This window comes from Mangifera indica, chromosome 14 (genome assembly GCF_011075055.1).
Source record: "Mangifera indica cultivar Alphonso chromosome 14, CATAS_Mindica_2.1, whole genome shotgun sequence".
Lineage (NCBI taxonomy): Eukaryota > Viridiplantae > Streptophyta > Magnoliopsida > Sapindales > Anacardiaceae > Mangifera > Mangifera indica.
Window position 1 is genome coordinate 7,109,572 of NC_058150.1, and position 25,236 is coordinate 7,134,807.

The window sequence follows — 25,236 nt, forward strand, 5'->3', positions numbered from 1 at the left end:
TATTTAATACAAGTTTAGTTTATATGCATAATTAATTTATATAGGATATAACATAGATATAAAATTATAGAACACTCTTTACTCCGGCCATAACCATAAAGTTTTCATTATCCAGCCTCTCGTACATGGCAAAACAAAACCAATTTGCATTTGTGGTACCATCTATTGTCTTTGACTTGACTGCTGGACTTCAGTTGAAGACTCCAAGTATTAACCTTGATTTATAAGACAGAACAAGATTGAGTGCATAAGTATTGAGTTATATGGATGTTCTTCCATGCCTAAAAAATGACCAAAATGTGTTGCTCTGAACATTTCTCTCTTAGTTATATTTAGGTTAGAGTGGATCCTCTCAACCGCGTCTAGGTGCACTCTGATAGTCACATGGCCTTAAACCTTATGGGCCATGTAGAACTTAAACTCACCATCCAGCTCATTGACACAGAATCTCTAAAACGAACCACAAAAAGAACAACTAAGTTAGAAAAAACAAGCAAATTTCTTAATTTTCTTTATTAAATCATTAATTTAAGTTTTTTCCATCATAATTTACATAATCCATCAATTTTTGAGTAATTTATGTGACCTTTTAAATAATTTTATTCACTTTTTGAATTTTTAAATGGTTGGCCTGGTGGTTGGTTAGCCAGCCAACAAAATTTTTGGAAAAAAATGGTTGGTCAAGGACATTTCTTTAAAAAAGTGGCTAGTCAAGGACATTTCTTAAATAAAGTGGTTGGTAGTTGGTTGACCAGCCAAGGAAATTTATGAAAAACAATTGGCTGGTCGGGTTCTTGGTTGGCTAGCCAAGTAAATTTGTAAAAAAAAAAAAAAATTTATTAGTCAAGTGTTTGACCAGCTAGCCTGACCAACCAAACCACCACGCAAATCATCAAAAAAACTAAAAGATATATTTTTTTTAAGTAAATATATACATTTCACCCAAAAAATAAGCTCAAAGGCAATAACCTAGGCTCATCCTCAAAAAAGGAGGGTAGCAAAGCCTAGAATACAGAGAAGCAAACCTAAAGATATGTCCAACCAATTTAACTACACGCAATCAATACATAATCCAAAGTCTCTAAAGCAAATCCTCAATTTAATCCCTAGCCTAGCCAAGAGCCAACCCACAATAACAATAATTAGAAAGTACCAACAATCCGACTGGTGAAGCCAAACTAGAGTACAACACCATGCAATATTCACAAAGCAGCTCACCAGGCAACCACACAAGCAGCAAAATTAGAGCCAAAATAATAGGATCAGATCATGGGAATCATCGTGGAAAAACTAAGATTTCCACCAACAAATCAACAAAACCATACACCATAAACAATTTTCCAATTCACATAAACCATTTCTATCTACCAAAACACAATTTCAATATAATAAAATCAAATCTAAGAAAAACCAAATCAACCAAGATTTTGATAATCTAAAACCAAGCAAAAAACTATAAATATTTGGTTCGATAATTACCTTATGTGCCATTTTCCAGTGTTTACACCTTAAATATGGTGAAAACTAGCGAAGATGAGTCAAAATCGGCGGGGTCAACTTGTTTTTGGCTTGTCAATGAACCATCGGTATGGTCTCTCAACGAAAAAGTGTTGGCGAGGTTTTGGCTGGCCTAATCTATCCTCGAATGACCTTGTTTGGCTTGTTGGCGGTGCGTTTGGTAGATTTCTTTGAATGTTCGGCTAGGTTCAAGGGTATTTAGAATATTTTGTATTTGTGGCTGTAAATGTGGAGGGAGTAAAATGTCTTCACCTTTTTTTTACTCCAATTCAAAAAAAGGAAGTTTGAATGACTATTTCCCATCCAAATTGACTAATTATCATCCTTGAAGACATTTTCCCACCTTTTACCATGTAAAGTTAGTGAAATTCCTTAATGTTCAAAATAGACAAACTAAAACAAAAAAGTATCTTTTATTATTTTTAATATTACTGCATTTGAAAAAAAATACTTTACCCCCAAACTTTAATTAATACATTTCACCACCAATTTGTATAAAATAAAATTTAAATTTTAAAATAGTAGTTGGCCTACATTCATTATTGGCAACCTTTTAAGCACATTAGGCCAATAGAATCGCATTGGAATGATAGGACTCTTGTTAGAATTACATTGGCCTAGTGCCATTTTGACTAAAATTGTATTGGAATCACACGGTGTAATTTCAGCTAAAATTACATCAGAATAAAATGATTTAGTGGGAATCAAACTAAGATGGTGTTATTTTGATTTAATCGCACCATTTCAATGTCATTCTAACCTAATTCAATAGTAATTGGTATGATTACGAGTTTGGGATTAGTCTAAGCTAGGGTTAGGGATTTTATTTTTTCAATTGAATAAGGGTTTAAAGTGACAAATTTCTTAGTTGTTGCAAGGAAATAGAATTTGCTTGTATTTTAGCGGTATAAATGATAGTAATCTCATAATATTTATATATTTTATAATCTGGTAAAAATATTTTTTTTATTGTTAAAACTAACATTTAATTTTTTATGAAAGTTGAGAAAATGTCTTTTTTAGACTACAAGAGTGACAAATTGTTGTTTGCATAAATTTCAAGGCGGGAATAGTCTCTCTCTTAAGAAAATAATTGAAACTAAAAGTATATAATTTTCATATCTACAGAGGAAAGGTAAGTAGGATATCATTCCCCCTTGCTTTTCTTTGATTAAATCGATATTTGCATGTTGTGATTTTGCACAATGTAAATTGGTACATTGGTATACATGTTATGAGTAGCACTACACAAAAAAAAAAAAAAAAAAAAAAACTAATATTAGTGAGAGGAAAATAACATACGAATAAATATTTGATTATTATAAGTATTATTTTTATGATTTTAGTGATCAATTATTTATACTTATTAAAAATAAATAAATTTATGATCTTAACGAATGAAAAATAGTTGTTAAAAGTTTATTTTCTGTTATTAAAAAGTTTTAACAATTGGGAAAATTATGTCATTATCTATTGTCATTAAAAGTGTTAATGACAAAAATACTTTTAATGGGAACAGTTATAACGACAAGCAACAACTATTTTTTTCTCATTAAAATTATAAATTTATTTATTTTTAATAAAAGTATAAATAATTAGTTGCTAAAATTTTGAAAATAGCACTTATAATTAGTTGCTAAAATTTTGAAAATAACACTTATAATGACCAAATATTTATCCACTCCTTATTGTCCTCATTTTCCTCTCACTAATATCATTTTTTTTTTGGTAGTGTAAGGATACAGGCAGTAAATGAAAACAATATGGACTATGCTATATAACATGCTACTGTGTAGATTGAAAGAAGTATAAATCCATTTAATCTTGTGTTGCATTGGTATAATCAACATGTTAAGGGAATTTGTGGAATGATAGAAATGATCTAACGCACTAGAGACTTGTTTTCCATGTGATAGAGCATAAAGACAATTATGAAAAGGCCAAAGAACTTATTCCCACCCAAAGTTTGTGGCATTCCTAAATCAATACTGATTAAGTATTGAAAACTCAAATATTCACCCATAGATAGCTAAAACTAATGAAAACAGTTAAGTTCTAGAGGTAAAATCATCATCTTAGGTGGAAATATCTTAAAAATAATAAAATGTGATCCATTTCCCCTTAAGTTTAGAAAACTAACAATTTCCCTTATATAAAACTTTAAAATATTACATATTCCCTCTAGAGTTTTTTTCTTTTTCTCTCTCCCCTTTTCTGACTCTATTATTGGCTGGCTTTCTTCTCTTTCTCCTTGTCAATGCGGAAAACCATAATAAACTGGTTTTCATCTCTAGACGAAGACAGTAATGAAGACGTCATCTTCGTCGTTGGACAAAGATGACTCATCTTCATCCAAAGACAAAGATGACGTCTTCGTCACTGAACAAAGACGACATTTCCATCTCTGGATGAAGATGATTCATCTTTATCCAATAACAAAGACTAGTTTGTTACGATTTTCAATGCCGATAAAGTGAGGGAGAGGTAAGCCAACTAGTGGCTGCATTAGAAAGAAAGAAACCTTAGGGGAAAGTGTAACATTTCAAAGTTTAATCCAAGAGAGAAATATTTAGTTTTCTAAACTCAGATAGTAATGTTACCTTGTTCCATTTGTTTTAACACCTTGGTTGGGTGTTTGGGTTTTCAATACTTAACGGGGTATTGATTTAGGAATGCAACAAACTTTGGGTGGGAATAAGTCCTTTGGCCTTACCAAATTACCAAAAATTAGACATACAAATGATGATGAACAACCATACATAATGAGGTGCACAACCATTAACTTGATAGGTTAACAATGATGAGCAATAGTCGTACATGGAGTGCATGGTCATTAATAGTATATAAGAATGTACGATTGTACATAAGGATGTGCATGCCCATGCATGTGAAAGAAATAACTAACTACTATAAGGCTTTGAGGGTCCACAGTCGTATAATCTATGTAAGGACACATGACCATGACAAAAAAAGAAGCACACTTGTTCATGTGAATGGTATAGTGAACAATTGTAAGGCAATGGAGGTGCATGGTCGTGATAATGGAATGGGTGTTTGACCATCAGGCGTTATGGACGTATAATCGTAAAAGGTGTAAGGGTGCATAGTTGTAACTAATAAAGTGCACGCTCAAGCAAATGTTTAAAAGGCGAATAGTTGTGCATGGACCGTCACACCCATTCATGGTGCCAAACTTACAATAATACCCATATGTTGTATGTTGATAATAAAAAGGGAATGAATAGGTTTTGCCTTATAAGGATAGACTAAGGCGGATTATGAAATTTAGGCATCTAACTATATGGACGATGATACATGCCTTATGATGTGTGGATTGGGTCATAAATATAAAAGACATGTTTGAGTGGAAACAACTAAGTCAATTAGCCAAGCTATGTGATCTTAGCGAGATGAGATACTATGCCACTATCATGTGATCTTTAGCATGAAGCTTTAATGTTGTGTGACTTTTAGCCTAGTTTGGAGTCACTATTGTATATTTATGGCTTACAAACCCATGTGAAAGCATGACGATTATAGCTAGATGCTTATGAGATGCTTCATGCAAATGCTCATATGGGTGCACCTAGGGTGTCAATCTAGTAGTTCAGTTATGAATTGTATGCATGGAAAGAATAACTACACCAATATTTCCTCACATGGTTAGCATGATACTTAATGTATGCACTCATAGTAGGACCATTTTCAAATGGCTTTATGGTCGTCTAATTATGAATTGCATACATGGAAATGAGGACTACCTCAGTGATTCCTCATGTGGTTAGGATGTTAATGCTTACGGAACCTAAGCTTGATCAGCTTGTGCTTTGTGCACTTAGTAGAAATGATGAGAAATAGATGTTTAGGATGTTGAGATATAAAATTTTCGTGCTTTCTTAAGACATCTAGGATGTCAAATAGATGAAAATGAGTATTTATGTGATACCAAAGTGATCCGAGGATTAGTCATCTAAGATGTCAAGATCTTTCAAGAATAAGCACATGGGATGATGTAGAATATCCAAGAATGAACATCCTGGATGTCATAGAATATCTAAGAATGGAAATTTAGAATGTCGTAGAATATTCAAAAATGGCATTTGGGATGCCATAGAATATCCAAAAATGGGCATTTGGAATGTAATAGAATATCCAAGAATGGGCATCTAAGATGTCGTAGAATATTCAAGAGTGGACATGTAGGATGTTAAGGGATTCAAGGATATAATGAGTGCACAATATCGTTGAGAGAAGGGATATGTGAGAAATCCTAATAGTTGGAATGTTATGTATACGATTTTTGCATGTCACCTGCTTATTGAGTGTTTTCATACTCATGTATTCTTTTGTGTTGTTTTACATATGTGAGATGAGTGAGTGAGGTTGCGAGAGGAAATTAGGTAAGGTGGCATGGATGCTTGAGGAGAGGCATATGTGCCATTTAATTATGTTTGTGATGTTTTAGTATTTATACTATGTCCATTTTGCAATGTTATGGATTTTATGATAACCATGGATGATTTTTAGAAGGATGTTTATATCTATAATTGAAATATTTTTCACGATTTTATAAGATGTGTTTCATGCTCATATTTAATATTTGATTTTCGTTGCATTTAAGGAGAAGTATTAATGGTTTTGAGAATTTCAAGTAAACATGTCTCTTCAGATTCGTATTCTCCTTAGGGGTACACCTTTTGAGAAGGGTGTTACATAGTGTAAGAGCAAGGCTAAGCCTAAGCTTAAGACTTAGCTAGACACGTCAACTGGGTCGGGTTGAATGGAGGATCGGCACGAAGCACAAAAAAAAAGCACGACACGAGAAAGCCCAGCCTAGTACTGTAACATGCCGAGTTAGGCCTAAGGGCCTATTGGGCCGAGCCTTGGGCTTTAATATTAAGCCCATGGGTTGGCCCGACCCAATACTATTTAGATTTTTTTTTTAAAATTTTTCCTGGCAGAAGCAAGGCTTCTGCCTTGTGTTTCTGCCTTCTGTCGCAAGGCAGAAGCCTTGTTAGGCAGAGGGAAACAAGGCTTCTGCCTTGTAGCAGAAGCCTTGGCCTTTATTTTTTTTAAAATTTTTTAATTAATTAATTTTTTTATATACAAACCACTAATCTCAATTATTTTATTATATTTTCAATCTCATTTTCTCTCATTAATTATCTTTCAGAAGATATCTGAATTTATAAATAATAATTCTTTGTGTTTATAATTTTATTTTTATTTTAATTTTATCATTACAAAATATTACAAATAGATCAATTATCAAATAAATTCAATCCATTTGAATATTATCATAGTATATATTTATTTATGTTTTATAATTTGAAAAATAATTTATGTTTAAAAATTTTAAATAATTTTTTAAAAAATATTTAAAGCCTAGCCCGGCCCCGCCCATTTAAGGCACATTTTTATATGGGTTGGGTCTTGGGCCTTTATATATTAATGGGTCGGCTCGGCCCAAAAACCCCTCACTGTTTGGGCTTTAGGCCCGACCCATTAGCCCGATGGGCCGAGCCTGAACCAGCCCGACCCATCGACACTTCTAGACTTAGCATACTTTGTAGCTCACACGTAGCATGGCTAATGATGGGATGATTGTTTTTTCTTTTTGTTTGGTGGCAAGTCTAGTCATTGGAGGAAACACTGCAAGGTCTTCCTTATGAGAGCAAAAAATGTTAGATGCTCATAGTCCAGGTATGCACATGATTGAGATCAATCTTTTTGTTTTAAAAGTTTTCTAAATACTTACACTTCAATCTTTATTTTTTCATATTTCATTGTAATTCTAATCGTAACCTTGTCCTTACGTTTCATTCTTGTTCAATTCCAAATAAAGACTAATATACAAAAGTAAAGGTACAAATACATATTTAATGAGTAAAACATTTAACACGAGTTTAGATTATCTGCATAATTAATTTATATAGGATATGACAGAGATGTAAAATTGTGGAAACTTCTTAGTCCAACCATAGCCATGAAGTCTCCATTAACCAGCCTCTTGTACACGGCAAAACAAGACCGATTTGTGTTTGCGGTTGTGGCGGGCAGTCTACCGTATTTGACTTGATTGTTGGACTTCAGTGAAGACTCCAAGTATTAACTTTGATTTTTCAGCACCTCAAAATTTTCGTTAAAGCACCCAAGCGCTGTAAAGATTTTGTTAATAAATAACGGAAGAAAACCATCAATGTTATACATCTCCAGTCACTCAAATTGAAACTCTTTCTACATAAATTTGTTGCAGCCATGCATATCATGAACAATTCATGGTTTGCTCTTTCTCTTCTTTTCATTTGCTTCTCTCTCCAATCTTATCTCTGTTTCAGCGCTAACACCATCTCTGCAAATCAAACTCTCTCGGTGATCAAACTATCGTCTCTGCCGGCGGAGACTTTGTATTGGGTTTCTTCAAGCCAGGTAAGCCTTCGAACTACTATTTGGGCATGTGGTATGGTAAAGTGTCTGTACAAACTGTAGTTTGGGTGGCAAACAGAGAGAATCCCATTTCTGGTAAATATTCCTCAATTTTAAGAATTTCAGATGGTAATTTAGTCCTTTTCGACAAGTCCAAAGTGCCAATTTGGTCCACAAATCTAAACTCCACCATCACAAATCCTCTAGAAGCAGTTCTTCTAGACGAAGGAAATCTTATTTTGAGAGAGTTGTCTGGTAATTCATCAAAATCATTATGGGAAAGTTTTGATCATCCATCTCATACATGGATGCCTGGTATGAGGATGAGAGTGGACAAGCGAACCAATATAAGCCAACGTCTCCTATCGTGGAAGAACATAGAAGACCCTGCACCGGGTCTATTCTCTTTTGGTCTAGACCCCAATGGATCCGATGCTCTTATTATGTTGTGGAATGGCTCTGAATCTCATACTTACTGGTCTAGTGGACCTTGGAACGAGAAAGAAAAGGTCGAGAATATTCCTGAAATGGTTAGAAATTCTATCAATGAATTCAACTATTATACCGACGAAAATGAGAGTTATATTACATTTTCAGTGAAAAATACTAGTCCCCTCATTACTCTATCTGCTATGGATGTTTTAGGACAGGGTAAGCAAATGAATTGGTTCGAGCCTACCAAATCTTGGATTATGGTTTGGGCTCAACCGAATAAAAATCGCGAGGTTTACGCTCTTTGCGGTGTATTTGGCCGCTGCATTGAGGAAAGTCTGTCTCTCTGTGATTGTTTGCAAGGTTTTCAGCCAAGCTCAGAGCATGATTGGAACTTGCAGGATTATTCTGGCGGCTGTGCAAGGAAAACAAAACTGCAATGTCAAAGCAATAGTGTTGGCAATGGAGAGAAGGATAAATTTTTAGCAAATTCGAACATGGTATTGCCCAAAAATCCACAATATATGCCAGTAGGGAGCGGTGCCGAATGTGAAACAACCTGCTTGAATAACTGTTCTTGCACTGCTTATGCCTATGAAGACGGTCAGTGTTCTGTTTGGTTTGGAGATCTTCTGGGTGTGCAACAACTTGGACAAGGCGTCTCAGATGGAAAAACTCTTTATATGAAGCTTTCAGCTTCGGAGTTTTCGAGTCCCGGAAGTGAAAGGGTAACAGTTATTGGTGTTGTTCTGGGCTCAGTGGCTTTTGCAGTTCCCTTGGGCGTTTTCGTGTTTGTGTATTTGAGAAGGAGAAAAAACAAAATGAAAACAACTAAAGCACTCGAGGGTTCTTTAACGGCATTTGCATATAAAGATTTGAAAAATGCCACCAAGAATTTCTCAGAAAAATTAGGTGGGGGAGGTTTTGGTTCTGTTTTCAAAGGAGTTTTACCCAATTCAAGTGTCATAGCAGTGAAGAAGCTTGAAAGCTTGAGCCAAGGAGAGAAGGAATTTCGAGCAGAAGTCAGCACAGTAGGAACCATTCAACATATCAATGTAGTACGGCTTCTGGGATTCTGCTGTGAAGGTACTAAGCGGTTGTTAGTCTATGACTACATGACAAATGGTTCTTTAAATTCGCATCTCTTCCATACAAAGGGTTCAAATGTTCTTGATTGGAAAACAAGATGTAGAATCGCTCTGGGGTCAGCCAGAGGCTTAGCTTATCTCCATGAGAAATGTAAAGACCGCATCATGCATTGTGACATAAAGCCAGAAAACATTTTATTAGATGTTGAATTTTACCCAAAAGTGGCAGATTTTGGCCTGGCGAAACTTGTTGGGCGAGAATTTAGTAGAGTCCTAACAACCATAAGAGGGACAAGAGGTTATCTTGCGCCAGAGTGGATTTCAGGAGTGGCCATTACAACCAAAGCTGATGTTTATAGCTACGGGATGATGCTTTTTGAACTTGTATCAGGAAAAAGAAATTCTGAGCAATTCGATAGTGAAAACTCTAAATTCTTCCCAACTTGGGTTGCAACCGCAATAACTGAGGGTGTCAACGTCCTTCAGTTATTAGATTCTAGGTTGGAGGGCAATGCTAATGTAGAAGAGGTTTTAAGAATTTGTAGAGTGGCTTGTTGGTGCATCCAAGATGATGAAACTCTAAGGCCATCAATGGGTCAGGTAGTTCAAATGCTTGAGGGGGTTTTGGAGGTGTCGCAGTCTCCAATTCCAAGATCTATCCAGACATATTCTCACTACCAAGACCACATCAATTTTTTCACAGCCTCAGCCTCAAACCGGAGTCCACAATCACAAAATAATAATATTTCAGCCGCTTCATCATAGACCAAGAGCACCGCGTTATGCACAAATAATTTTGGTTTCTTAATGTCAGTTTTGGGTTGTAATTACAATTGGGTTAATCATTGAAAAGCAATAAATTTTTGTGTTTCAGTGGAAAACAATGTCAAACAATGTAATTTATGACAACTATTTCATATGAGCATCCACTATAGTTATTGAAAGAGTGCAGTGCTAACAGTTATCACTTTCGATTTCGAGGGTTAGGTGGATTTGATTATAATTTCTAGATTTAAGGATCTCACCGTAGTAGACCAAAAGCAAGGGAGATTGATAAAATTTGTCCTCTAAAATATGTGTTCTTTCCAAAAATTGCATTAACAAGAGGTAAACCAATTTTTGGGTACAATTTGGTGAGAATAACTAAAACAATAAAATTATAATAAACAAAATGACGTTATTAAAGTAATTTAGTTTATGTATGTCTGCGTTATGATATTAGGAATTCTAATTACAATTGGGCAATGACAATACATGTGAAAGTTGTTATCTTTAAGTTTATGTACAATCTTCAATTCATAGAACAAGAGGTAAGGTACAATTGAAACCCTAGTTTAATATTTCTAAACAAATTTTGTTATTAAGAAAAATTGGTAATTATATACTCTCAAAATGTTATAGATAGATTGTCATCTCACAAAGATATGAGACAAAAATGGAACGTAATTCTATGAATGTAAAAGTCTAAATTGACACATTAAGAGAATCATGACAACATTTAAAATTGTCAAGTTCTATTATTCTCACTATTTCTGGATGAATGAAGCCCCACTGATCCTTCAAACTTTCATACTTTTTCTAGTGACTTTCTTAACTTCAAATTTTCAAAACTATAGAGTAACATATACAAAAGTAAATGTATAAATAAATATTAAAAAAAGTAAAATATTTAAAACGAGTTTAGTTTATAGGGAAAATTAATTTATATAGGATAAAACATAGATATAAAATTATAGAACATTCTTCATTAAGACCATAACCATAAAGTTTCCATCATTCAGCCTCTCGTACATGGCAAAACAAGATCTAGGAAAAGGACTATTTCCCACCCATTTTTTAGGCCAATCTTAAACCTATATCTATGGAAGATCAAAAACCCTTTTTCCTACTCATGATCAAACTGTCATCCAATTTTTCAGTTAGGGATAGGGGCAAAATCATCATTTTACTATTTAAAACCTTAAAACTTTAAAATTTCATTATTTCCCCCCTCCAGGTTTTAAAAACTAATAACTAACCCATCCTCAAAGTTTGAAAAGTTTAGATTTCACCCCTAGGGTTTGCTTCCTTCTTCGGCCACCATCGACGATCGACACATTTGACCAATCTTCCATCTTTGACTACAAAGGACGACCCTTCGTCTCTCAGATCTGGACGATGAAGCATCATCCAGATCTGGACGATGAAGCATCATCCAGATCTGGAAGAACAGATGAAGGACGACACTTCGTCATCTTTCATTATCGCATTTGGAGGACGTGACAAGCGACGAAGCATCGTCTTTCATCATTTGGGTGGAGCGACGAAGAGAGACCTCTTCGTCGCACTGTGGTGCGATGAAGAGATCTCTGTCTTTTCGTCGCATCGTGAGACGAAGAGATCTCCATCTCTTCGTCGCACCGTTCGACAAGGAGATGAAGATCTCTTCATCGTATCACTGCTGTCGTACTAGGAGAAAGAGGAGGTCGGTGATGATGTCGAAAGATAAAATTGAAGAATGGGGGTGAAATTGCTAGTTTTGAAAGTTATGGGGGGCCGCTGCGTTTTGAAAAAATGGAAACCCTAGGTTTGGGGGTGAAAATGTTAGTTTTCAAAGTTTAAAAACTTTAGGTAAAGGTAAAATGTTATTTCTAAAACCTAAGAAGTGTGAAAATTAATAAACTTTTTAATATAAACAGTAAAATAACGATTTTACCCCTGTCCTTAACTGAAAAATTAGACGGCAGTTTGGTCATGGGTGGGAAAAAAAGTTTTTGATCTCTCATGGGTATAGGTTTGAGATTGGCCTAAAAAATGGGTGGAAAATAGTCCTTTCCCCAACAAGACCTATTTGCATTCGTGGTACCTTCGACTGCCTTTGACTTGACTGCTGAATTTAGGGCTAGATTCGAGCCGAGCCAACTCGAGCTCGAGCTCGAGCTGGCTCGGGTTGGCTCGACAATTTTTTTTTTAATTTTTTATACAAAACGTCGTCGTTTTGATCTATATAAATATATAAAACAGTGTCGTTTTGATATGAAAAACGAGCCAAGCCTAGCCGAACTCGAGCCAAGCCGAGCCAAAAAATGAGCCGAGCCGAACTCGAGCCGAGCCGAGTTCAGCTCGAGTCGAGCTCGAGCCGGTCATAAAAAAACCGAGCCAAGCCCGAGCCGGCTGCCAGCCGAGCTCAGCTCGGCTCGAATCCAGCCCTAGCTGAATTTCAGTTGAAGACTGCAAGTATTAACTTTCCTCAATATTGTTGTTAAAGCACACAAGCCCTGTAAAGATTTTTGTTAATAAATAGTGGAAGAAAACCATCAATATTATGTGTCGCCGATTACTGAAAACTCTTATCTTTTCTACATAAAATTCGTTGGAGCCATGCAACTGATAAACAATTCATTGTTTGCGTTTCTCAGCTTTTCACGTGCTTCTCTCTCAAATCTTTTGTCTCTTTGGGCTTTGACACCATCTCTGCAAACCAAACTCTCTCCGATAATGAAGTTATTGTCTCTGCCGGTGGAGACTTTGTTTTGGGTTTCTTCAAACCAGGTAAGCCTTCGAACTACTGTTTGTCCATCCTGTATGGTGAAGTGTCTGCACAAACGGCAGTTTGTAGGCGTGTCAAAATTATTTTGTAACTAAACCGAATCGATTTTTAAATCGAAAAAAGTTATTTGAAAACCAGTTTGTATACCGGTTCAAAAATATAAAAAAACCAATTTTTCGGTTCAATTATCGATTTATCTAATTTTTAAAATTGATTAACTGAACTAAATAGGTTTTAAAAAAATTGACTAAAAAATAAATAAAATATTATATATGTTTTCAAAAAAAAAAGAAAATATGATAATTTTTTAAAATTTAGTTCAAAAATCAGTTAACCAAAATTTGGTTTGGTTCAAAATTGATTAATCTTTAAATTGGTTTAGTTTCAGTTTATAACTTTTTTCAACTGAAAATTTGGTTTGATTCAAAAAATTAGCAAATCGGTTCAAACAACCCTAGTAGTTTGGGTGGCAAATAGAGAGAATCCAATTTCTGATAAATATTTATATTTCTGACTTTTAAGAATTTTACATGGTCATTTAGTCCTTTTTAACAAGTCCAAAGTGCTAATTTGGTCCACGAATCTACACTCTGCCACCCCAAATCCTCTAGAAGCAGTTCTTCTAGACGAAGGAAATCTTGTTTTGAGAGAGTTCGGTAATTCATCAAAATCATTAACGGAAAGTTTATGCATCTCATACATGGATCCCTGATATGAGAATGAGACTGTCACACCCCAAAATCATCATAAAACATATGTACAATAGACTTGAACAAATTCTTAAATAAAGGAAAGTCTTGCATAAAAGTTTTAATCTCAGAAAAATATATTAAAATACGTCGATCTGAAACACACAATCAATAAATACTAATTTTTTTTCAATGACTCAAAACTTATGTACATACAAAATTTCAGATCGTAAAAGGAAAATAATGTTTTCTTTTCTTTTTGAAAATGTATCTTAAATCAATGTCTAAGATAGTAAAATTTGAGTGAAACAAAAATGTTTACAAATATATTTTATAACTTATAAAAACATTTATATGTAAACAAAATGAAATATCTATATAATTTACAAAAATATTTATATAAAATTTTGGTTTAAAAAAGTGTTTACGAAAATATTTTATAACTTAAGAAAACCAAATTTTCAAATTTGACTACTATTTCCAAAAATATAGGATTAAAATCAAACATTTATATATATACAAAATAAGTAGTTTTTACTTACCTCAATTAAAAGCAAAAATCTACACAAACTCTTATACGTTTAAAGCTACCATCTAAGAACATATTCAGATCTTAGTCACAGCCAATGAATTTGATTTGTGTCAAAAAACTCTTAGAAATATTCAAATTCCATTGAAAAACAACAATTCAAAACTAATTTTACAAATTTTAAAGGTACTCAAATGGACAAACCTAGATGTAGCTTACACATATTTACACTATAAAACCTCTGTTCCATTAATTTTATAAATTTCTATACTAATTAAAATATTACGAAATTTGGCAGAATCAAAAAAGACATATAAATAATTCAACAAAAAATATATTCAACTTAAAAGGGATATAAGAAATTCTCAAAAATTAATTTTCCACAGTTCATGAACACTGTCAAAAGTTATCAAATTTGATAACTCGAACTTTTAGCAATTTGAAAAAATTCTATATAACTTATAAAATTATGGAATTTTGTAGAATTAAACTAAACGTATGAATGGTTTAAATCAAAGAGTATCAACCTAAAAATAAAATAAAAAGTCATATAAAACAAATTTCTTTCAAAGATCACTAACACTATCAAAAATCTTTCAAACTTAACACTAAATATTGTAACAATTTTAATTAAATTGTATATAATTTGTAAAATTGTAAAAATTTCCAGAATTAAACTAGAGATACTATTTTATTTATCAAAAAATATTCAAGTTAAAAATGATTTAGAAAGCTCTGAAAAACTAAATTTTCTACAAGTCACAAACACTGTCCAAAACTTCCTAGGTTTAACACTTTAAGATTCTAGCAAAATTTATGAAATTTTTATAACGTATAAAATCATGAAAAATTTTATTAAAGGGTTAATAGTATTATGTGAAATCTTAAATAAAATTTTCAAAATTTTTACAATACTATAAACTAATAATTTAAATTTATAAAGTCAAAATGTATACAAACAAAAAGAAATTTCAGGTTTTTCTAAAATTTAATGAGTAGATAAAATAAAATAAAATATATATCAGGTATTTTTATTAGCAAATAGAAAAATTCAAGGGTAATTTTAATCTTATAGATAAAACTAAAAAAATAGTATATATATATTTTTGCATACTAATATGCTACTATTATAAAATAAAAAAGTACACAATGCAATCTAGGTATTTTTTATTTTATAATACTAAAATTGAATTGTACTTCTAAAAAAGGTACTCTAATCCTCAAATTATGAATCATATTCATACACAGAATATTAAAATATTGAAGCTTAATGTATAGCGAGAACAATACTTCTAATAATACATTTTCACTACACCAAATCTTTCTTCAGCATTTTTTTTGTTTTCTCTAAAGATAGTAATCACAATCTCTCCTATGGTTTCTTTTAGGTTGGTTGGGTGGGTTGACTGGAAGAAAAATAGTACCTCCTTTAGTATCCCATTAACGACAACTATATTATACCCAAGTTTACTCCTAATTAATATCCTTAATTTATTTAGATTCTCCCAAAATCCATATTTGTCTTATCCTTCTTAATATTTAAATTACACTATACCAAAATTTGTTCCAAATCAATATTCTTAATGGACAAGCGGACCACTGTAAGTCAGCGTCTCATCTCGTGGAAGAACATAAAAGATACTGCACTGGGTCTTTTCTGCCTTGAGCTATTTGATGTTTTTCTAATTTCGTGGAATGGGCCTCAATCTCATACTTACTGGTCTAGTGGACCTTTGAACAAGAATGAAAAGCTGTTCGAGGATGTTCCTGAAATAAGAGCAAATTATATTATATGAATTCAACAATCATACCAACGAAAAAGAGAGTTAGCTTACATGTTCAGTGGAAAATACTAGTCTCATCATTTCTCGATCTCATATGGATGTTTCAGGGCAGGTTAAGCAAATGAATTGGTTGGAGCGTACCAACTCTTGGATTCAGATTTGGGCTCAACCCAATAAAAATTGCGAGGTATACGCTCTTTGTGGTGCATTTGGCCGCTGCACCAAGGAAAGTCTGTCTTTCTGTGATTGTTTGCAAGGTTTTGAGCCAAGCTCAGAGCATGATTATTCTGGTGGCTGTGCGAGGAAAACACAACTGCAGTGTCAAAATAATAGTGTTGCCAGTGGAAAGAAGGATAAATTTTTAGCAAATTCGAACATGGTATTGCCCAAAAATCCACAATCTCTTATGCCTATGAAGACAGTCAGTGTTGCAACTTGGACAAGGCGCCTCAGATGGAAAAAATATTTATATCAAGTTTGCAGCTTTGGAGTTCTCAAGTCTCGAAAGTGAAGGGGTAACAGTTATTGGTGTTCTGGGCTCAGTGGCATTTGCAGATCTCTTGGGACTTGCCGTGTTTGTGTATTTGAGATGAACAAAAAAGAAACTATCAAAACAACTGAAACTCTAGAGAGTTCATTAACGGTATTTGCATACAAAGATTTGCAAAATGCCACCAAAAATTTCTCAGAAAAATTTTGTTTTCAAAGGGGTTTTACCCAATTCAACTGTCATAGCAGTGAAAAAGCTTGTAAGCCTGAGCCAAGGAGAGAAGCAATTCCGAACAGAAGTCAGCACAACAGGAAATATCCAACATGTCAATCTAGTTTGGCTAATTGGATTCTGTTCTGAAGGTACTAAAAGGTTGATGGTCTACGAGTTCATGCCAAACGGTTCTTTGGATTTCAATCTCTTCCATGAAAAGGGTTCAGTGCCCAACTGGAAAAAAAAAAATCAATTTGCACTGGGAATAGCCAAAGGTTTCGTTTATCTCCATGAGAAATGCAGACATTGCAGATTTTTGTTGGCAAAGTTGGTGGGAAGAGATTTCAGCCGAGTCCTAACAACCATGAGAGGCACAAGAGGGTATTTGGCACCCGAATGGATTACAGGAGAAGCCATAACAGCTAAAGCTGATGTTTTTAGATATTCAATGATGCTTTTTGGAATTGTATTAGGAAGGAGAAATTCAGAGCATTCTGCAGATGGAAAAGTGACATACTTTCCAAATTGGGCTGCATGTTTAATCGTGGAAGGGGGTAAAATCCTTAGCTCATTGGATCCAAGGCTGGAGAGGAATGCTGATGTGGATGAGCTTTCTAGAATTTGTAGAGTGGCTGGTTGGGTGCATTCAAGATGATGAAACTCACAGGCCAACTATTGGTCAAGTAGTTCAGATTCTTGAGGGGTTTTAGATGTTGACAGGTCCCCCATTGCAAAATCATTCCAAGTATTCGTCGACAATCACGAGAACATAATCTTCTTCACTAAGTCTTCCTCAAGCCCGAGTCCACAGTCACGAAGTAATATTTGAGCTATTTCCTCTCATGCTAAGAGGACCACCTCATCGACAAGTTCATGAGACTTTTTGAAGAGAACCAGGTCAAGCTTTCTTGAGAGCTTTCATATTTGGCAAGGATAGGTATTTTTGCATTTTCTTAATTTTCTTTCACAAGTTCTAATATCCATATTAGAATAAATTTCTGTTCTTATTGTCGGCAGACAATGTCATTTGCTGTGGCATTTCTTGCAGTTATTCTTTCAAATAATTGTTTATTTCCTGCTAGAAATGACAATCTAAACAAACAATGGAAGTGAAATTTACTACCACTTTGAATTGAATGACGAAAGAGTTTTAATAAATCCAAAAAACACAACTGGCTTTGGAAAACCAAAATTTTTGGACTTAATTAAACCAAAATTACATGCATAGCAAAACTAGCAGAAATCTCCCAGATGTTGGCGCAAAAGGAAGTGCTAGTTTCCAGCTGAAGTGATTCGGTTGAATCTGAAATCCTACTATCAAAGCAAGAGAGAGGCCTAATGGACCGTTGATTTACGATCAGTTTTACATAACTTTCTTTTAATTTTTTTTTTCTACAGCCATTTCTTTAAAATAGTCATAAATAAATTCTTATACTATGGTGACAACAAATGTGGAGATAGTTATAAAATATCAAGGGCATATGAAAATATGGTAAATGATTATTTTCCACCAGAGCTTTCATGAAATGACATTGCCACCTGCCGAGTTTGAAAAGTTTAGTTACCCATCTATCAATCAATCAATTTTGCTAATTACTTTCATTTGTCGAAGGGTACAAAAGTAATTTTCACAAACCAAATCAATAATTAAAAATAAGTGAAAATAAGCTATAAAAAAAGTAAAATACTTTATAACCTCACTAATTTATTAATTTGATAATAATGTTCTCTCCTCATCCCTTTTCTTCATTATTTTCAATTTGTCTTTTTAGTGGAGAGGTATTGTGATGAATGATGGTTCTCAAACAGGGGAATCGTTCTATGTTCCCAAACACTTCATGTGACTTAAAATTAAGTAATGTCGAAGTTGGAAACCCAACAACTCTCTCTCTCTCTCTATATATATATATGCATGTATGTATATATATTGCTCTTGTGAATCCCGAAATTTTATTGTCAACAGTTTCAACATTTCCATATCCTGTAAGCCACAATATTCTATTATTTGAAATTTTAGTTGACCCCATGTCTGGAGAAGAACAAAGGAGAGTTTGTTGTTGGAAAAGAATGTGAAAGATTGGGCGAATGAATTGATATTGATGGGCAAGAGAGGTGTTTTAGGGTCTAAGATGCATGATGTGGCAAGTCTAAGAAAGAGGTCATTGATGGTTGGTAGTGCTAGTAGAGAAGATGATGAAGGAGAGATTAAGAGTGGAGACAAGTGAGTTTGGTAGAGAAAAGAGTGTAAAAATAAAAAATTCATCTGAGAAAGAGGTCGCTCATAGGTAGCCGTACATGCAGTAAATATGATTGAAAAATAGATTGAGAGCAGACATGAGTGAGTCCGATAGAAAGAATTGTATAAAAACGAAATTTTCTTTTAAGAGATATTATTGATGGTTATGGTGTTGGTGTTAAAAATAGAAAGATAGATCGAAAGTAGAGATGGGTGAATCCGAATAAGAAGAAAGGGTAAAAGTGACATTTTCATAAGAGATAAGTCATTGACGGTTGGTGATGATAGTGGTGAAAATGACAAGAAGAAAAAGAAAAAGAAAAAGAGAAAATCTAAAGAAAGAGTAATATAATTTTAATAAAATTTATTGGAGGACAAATAGGTAAATTTGATATTATGGATAATTTATATTGGTATTAAATGGTGATGACATTTTTGTATTACACTATTAAAGAACAAAACTTTAATTTATAATGAAGCCGAGCATACTTTATCGACAGAAATGTATCACAGACAGATAAATAAAATTTTCATAATTAAAAAATGAAAAATTGTCCTTCATAAAAGTTTCGGTGGGAAATAGTCATTTTGGCATATAAAATAATGAATGAACCTTCGACCCTTTCTTTTATCCCGGTACTAAAAAACTGTCTATCAACCTCAATTTTAAGTAAAAAGAAAGAATAATTATTTTTCAGTCAAATTATACCAAAATGATGTTTAGTAAAGTTCAATAACATTTTCCCTTCAAACTACATTAAAACATTTTCACCCTAATTTGTAAAAAAAATCAATTAATATTTAAAATAATCACCGCCAACAATCTTTAATTACACTAGACTACTACGATTCCAATTAAAATTATACCAAAATAATGTGATTTATGTTGAAATAACATTGATTCAATACAATTCAATTAGAATATTGGTACAATTCTAACTGAAATTACATGAAAATCGTACGGTGTGATTGCAATTGAAATTGTATCATAATGATGTGATTTAAACGAAATTGAATTAAGATGGCACCATTTTGACTAAATCACACATTTTTAATGCAATTCTAACCCTAATTCAATTTTAATCTATATGATTATGAGTTTGAGACTAGTTAGAATTAGAGTTAGGAGTTTGATTTTGTCAATTGAATATAGAGAACAAATAATAAATTTTTAAATTGGTAAATTAAAATAGAATTTGTTTATATTTTAAAGGTATAAATCATAATAATTCTATAATATTTATATATTTTATAAACTAAAAAAGAATAGTCTTTCTCTCTTAATGATGTCCTCCATCGCATACGGTCTTTGAAAAGAAATGGCAACTGTTGTGGGTGCCTGGTGATGTCATTTGATTTGAGCCGTGATTTGAGGTAACTAAACAGAATGAACGCACGAGCAGTGACTTCAGGTCCACATGGGTTGACCAAACTGCCAACATTTTCAATTTCCAGTCTGGTGTACTGTGCGAGTATGGAGTCCGCAGCCACATAAAGACAAGACTTCTTGCACTTAGAAACAGATAGTATCTTGCTTAATTACAAAGAATTTGTTGCATCCATGGATATTAAGAACAATCCATGGATTATGGCTTCTGCTCTCTTCATATGCGTTTTGGTGAAAGCCCATGTCTCCTTTGGAGCTGATACCATCTCCGCAAATCAATCCCTCTCTGGTGATCAAACTATTGTTTCTGGAGGTGGAGTCTTTGAATTAGGCTTCTTCAAACCAGGTAATTCTTCGAACTACTACATAGGCATCTGGTACAAAAAGTTGCCTCAAAAAACCGTAGTTTGGGTGGCAAATAGAGGTAAACCAATATCTGATAAGAATTCCTCAATCTTATGCATCTCAGATGGTAACTTAGTCTTGTTTAACGAGTCTGGAGTATCAATTTGGTCCACCAATTTAAATTATGTCACAACAAGTTCAATAGAACTAGAAGCAGTTATTCTGGATGAGGGGAATCTTGTTACGAGAGATAGGTCCACTAATTCATCGACACCTCTATGGCAAAGTTTTGATCATCCCACACACACATGGCTCCCTGGCATGAAGTTTGGACGGCACAAGGGGACAAAAGTTAACCAAGTTCTCACTTCGTGGAAAAATAAAGAAGATCCAGCGTCCGGACTCTTCTCTTTTGAGCTAGATCCGCATGGATCCGATCAATATGTTCTATTGTGGAATAATTCTGAACAGTACTGGCGCAGTGGAATCTGGGATGGGGAAATTTACAGCTTGGTTCCTGAAATGACGTACCTTATAAATAATCACATGTTCAACATCACCCACGTTTCGAATGAGAACGAGACTTATTACATGTATTCTTTAACAGATTCCAACACATTTAAGGTAATGCAATTTATTCTGGATGACTCAGGGCAGGTTCATCAAATGTATTGGTCAGAGGCTAGTAATAATTGGTTTGAGTTCTGGTCTGTACCGAGACAGATTTGTGAGGTGTACGCTTACTGTGGTGCATTTGGCAGCTGCAATGAGCGAAATAAGCCTTTCTGTGGTTGTTTGTCAGGGTTTAAGCCAAACTCGGAGCAGAATTGGTACTCGTTGGAGGATTATTCTGGTGGGTGTGTGAGGAAAACCCAACTGCAGTGTGAAAACAAGAGTGACAGGTTTTTAGCAATCCCCAAGATGGTATTGCCTGAACATCCGCAATCTGTTTCAGTAGCGAGTATCAGGCAATGTGAAAAGACTTGCTTGAATGACTGCTCTTGCACTGCTTACGCTTATGAGAACAACCAGTGTTCAATATGGATTGGGGGTCTTATTAATCTGCGACAGCCTGCACAAGGTGACACCAATGAGAAAACTATATATATCAAGCTTGCTGCTTCAGAGTTTCCAAGAAACAAAAAAGTAATAGTCCTTTGTAGTGTCGTGGGTACTGCCGCTTTCTTAGTTCTCTTAGGCCTTGTCGTGCTTTTATACTTGAGAAAGAATAAGAAACAAATTAAAACAACGAAAGCAATGGAGGGTTCATTGGTGGCATTTGCATACAAGGATTTGCAAAATGCAACAAAAAACTTCTCAGAAAAATTGGGTGGGGGAGGGTTTGGTTCTGTTTTCAAAGGTGTTTTACCCAATTCAAGTGTCATAGCAGTGAAGAAGCTTGAAGGCCAGAGCCAAGGAGAGAAGCAATTCCGAACGGAAGTCAGCACAGTAGGAAGTATTCAACATGTCAATCTAGTACGGCTTCTGGGATTCTGCTCTGATGGTATGAGAAAGTTGTTGGTCTATGATTATATGCCGAATGGTTCTCTGGATTCCCATCTTTTCCATGAACAGGCTCTTGATTGGAAAGCAAGATTCAAAATTGCGCTGGGAACAGCAAGAGGATTGGTCTATCTCCATGAGAAATGCAGAGACTGCATCATACACTGCGACATAAAGCCAGAGAACATTTTAGTAGATGCTGAATTTTGTCCAAAAGTGACAGATTTTGGCTTGGCAAAACTTGTTGGAAGAGAGTTTAGCCGAGTGCTGACAACAATGAGAGGAACAAGAGGTTATCTTGCACCAGAATGGATTTCAGGAGTGGCCATCACAGCCAAAGCTGATGTTTATAGCTATGGAATGATGCTTTTTGAAATTGTATCGGGAAGGAGAAACTCTGAGCAACTAGAAGATGGAGAAGTAGGCTTCTTTCCTACTTTAGCTGCACGCCAAATTTCTGAAGGGGGTGATGTCCTTAGCCTATTAGATCCGAGATTGAAGGAAAATGCTGATGCAGAGGAGATTTCAAGAATTTTGAAAGTGGCTTGTTGGTGCATCCAAGATGATGAAACTCATAGGCCATCAATGAGTCAAGTAGTAAAGATACTTGAGGGGCTTTTGGATGTGACTCAGTCTCCTATTCCAAGATCTCTCCAAGTGTTTGGCGACAACCAAAAGCGATTAATCTTCTTTACTGACTCATCCTCAAGCCATGGTTCAATGTTACCACTCAAGAACACTTTACCTGCTCCATCTCAAGCTAAGAACACCACATCATTGAAGAGTTCCGAAATTTCTCAAAAATAAAATTAGGTCATTGAGATAATTTTACAATTTCCTTATTCAGTTTAACAACATGTGTCATATAAAATCGCCATATATACTGGTCTATGGTATTTTCATAATTTAGTGGCTTTTATCTATGTTACCAAGTTGTACGTACTTTTAAATGCAAGGTTTTTGGTTCAGATTTGTCTCTTATCCATTCTCCTGGTAAATGTGCTTTCTAGTAAGGGATAAATTCAGGCTCAGACATGGCCCTAAAAGCTCACAGGCCAGGCCATATAAGGGGGGCCTGCCATGTCTACTGGAATGTCTATATATACACACACTTGTGGACATGATTGAGAAAGTTTCAAACCAATTTCTTGACTTGGCACCGCAGGATGGTATTCTAAGGAATTGATCAATATGGATGACAGGTTTGCTTTTCTGTTGTGGGACTACAACACGTTGGGCTGTCTTTTCCTTGTCCTGTCACTAAGTTGAGCTGTCTCTCACAAATCAAACTAAATTAGTTATTAATTCCAGCTACATTCCATTTAAATTTTTTATAATTATTATGGTGTTACAGAAGATGGATATTTCCATCACATGCGAAGAAAATGTAAAAGTTTGAGTATGAATGCATTAAATTTAGGGTGAGTTACATCATCGCTTTAGTGGACATTTGCCTTATGCTTAGCCATTTTCCTTGGCTAAAGCTACTAATCCTATTTGTACCCTGCAATTACAAAATTATGAATATATACCTAAAGTCTATAATATTATATAAGTTGAAGAGTATAAAATTATGAAAAGATATATATAGGTTTGAACTCCTAAATTTTATTAAAATATTTATTATAACTATATCGTATTTGTAATCTGTATATTACATAAGTGATAAAAATAATGAAATAGGAGTCTATAATATTATGTAAGTTTTACATACTATAGTATTATAAATATTAATCATAAAACCAGAAGTTTTGTGAATATAAGACAAATACGAACCTGAAGTTTACACATAATTTTTTCTTCATCATATTACTAATTTTTATTTCTTTCATCAACCTACAATTGGTGAAAATGACAAATCTTATAAAACTTCAATATGTTAACCTTTGATTGGATGGAGACAATTACATTGAATGAGCCTTGGACACGGTTCTCTATCTACAATCAATAAGCCTTGGAGAAACAATAAAAGAAGGAAAAAAAACATCCCAACAGGATAAATCTAAAACTACTATTTTCCTTCGTCATCATATCCATAAAGTTTTACGAGCAGAATACGTGGATATTATAGACCCACTAGAATAATAGATAAATCTGAAAAAAAAAGATTCGATCATCATAAATCAATAACATTGTCAAAGCCCAATATGAATTGACTCATTTACGCTTACAAGATTTTAAATCTATAAGTGAATATAACTTTACTATGTTTAGAATTGTCTCCCGAATGAGACTATGTGAAGAAAAAATAACTGAAAAAAATATGTTAGAAAAAACTTTCTCCACATTTTATCCCTCAAATATGCTCTTGCAACAACAATACAGAGAAAGAAATTTTAAAAATTATTCTTAACTGATATCTTGTTTATTGGTGGCTGAACAAAACAATGAATTAATGAACCATCATACACACCCCACTAGTACTGCGTTGTTCATTAAATGCAACTACTAGTAGTAGTCATTGTGGGCGCAGACAAGGTCTTGGACGAAATAAGTTTCGATCTAGAGATGGTCATAATAGAAAATTTTTCCACCATTAAAGGACTAGAGATGAAGCAAAACAGGATAAAAGAAAAATGATACAGAGTAAACCACAAAACTATGAAAGTAAATGTTATAGATGTGGTTTTAAAGGTCATTGTTTGCATACATGTCGTCCGCCAAGACATCTGGTGGATTTATATCAAACATCTATAAAAAATGCAGACAAAAAGATCGAATCAAATTGTATTGGTAATCCAGACCCTGTCGATCTAACGAACTTTGATCTTTTAGAATTTATTCAAGATTAAGAAATCATGTATATTATGTTGTGTAATTAGTACTATATATTTCTTTATTTCAAATTTTGTAATAACTAATGTAAATTTTAAAATAAAAGGAAATAGACTCTAAAACTGAAGCATTAACTTCAAAAGCTAGTGATGGAAACATATGTTTTGTCGATAGTGTAACCACTCATACAATATTGAAAGAAAGGAAATTCTTCTTAACTTTATCACCAATAGAAACTAAAGTGAATATTATATTAAGATCAATAAATTTGATTAAAGGCTCCAAAAGAGCC

The 25,236-nt window shown here is 34.0% G+C and overlaps 1 protein-coding gene, 1 long non-coding RNA gene and 2 pseudogenes across 2 annotated transcripts; 3 read left to right on the forward strand and 1 right to left on the reverse strand.

Annotated features, from left to right (window-relative positions):
- On the reverse strand, positions 1–1,773 carry LOC123196375. Its single transcript, XR_006497692.1, has 2 exons — positions 1,480–1,773; positions 1–450 (listed from the first exon to the last, which is right to left on the reverse strand). It is a non-coding gene; the product is annotated as an uncharacterized LOC123196375 (long non-coding RNA).
- Positions 1,774–7,721: 5,948 nt separating this feature from the next.
- Positions 7,722–10,408, forward strand: LOC123196022 (annotated as a pseudogene).
- A 5,681-nt stretch (positions 10,409–16,089) lies between these two features.
- Positions 16,090–17,456, forward strand: LOC123196592 (annotated as a pseudogene).
- A 2,814-nt stretch (positions 17,457–20,270) lies between these two features.
- On the forward strand, positions 20,271–23,137 carry LOC123196115 (G-type lectin S-receptor-like serine/threonine-protein kinase At2g19130). Its single transcript, XM_044609999.1, has 2 exons — positions 20,271–20,667; positions 20,791–23,137. The coding sequence occupies exons 1-2, from the start codon at positions 20,496–20,498 to the stop codon at positions 22,974–22,976; spliced, it is 2,358 nt and encodes a 785-aa protein (XP_044465934.1). The 5' UTR covers positions 20,271–20,495; the 3' UTR covers positions 22,977–23,137.
- The last annotated feature ends 2,099 nt before the right edge of the window (positions 23,138–25,236 follow it).

Coding starts and splice junctions, on each gene's coding strand:
- LOC123196115 (XM_044609999.1), top strand. CDS start 20,496: ATGGATATTAAGAACAATCCATGGATTATGGCTTCTGCTCTCTTCATA. Junction 20,668..20,790: donor ATTAGGCTTCTTCAAACCAG/GTAATTCTTCGA, acceptor TATGCATCTCAG/ATGGTAACTTAGTCTTGTTT.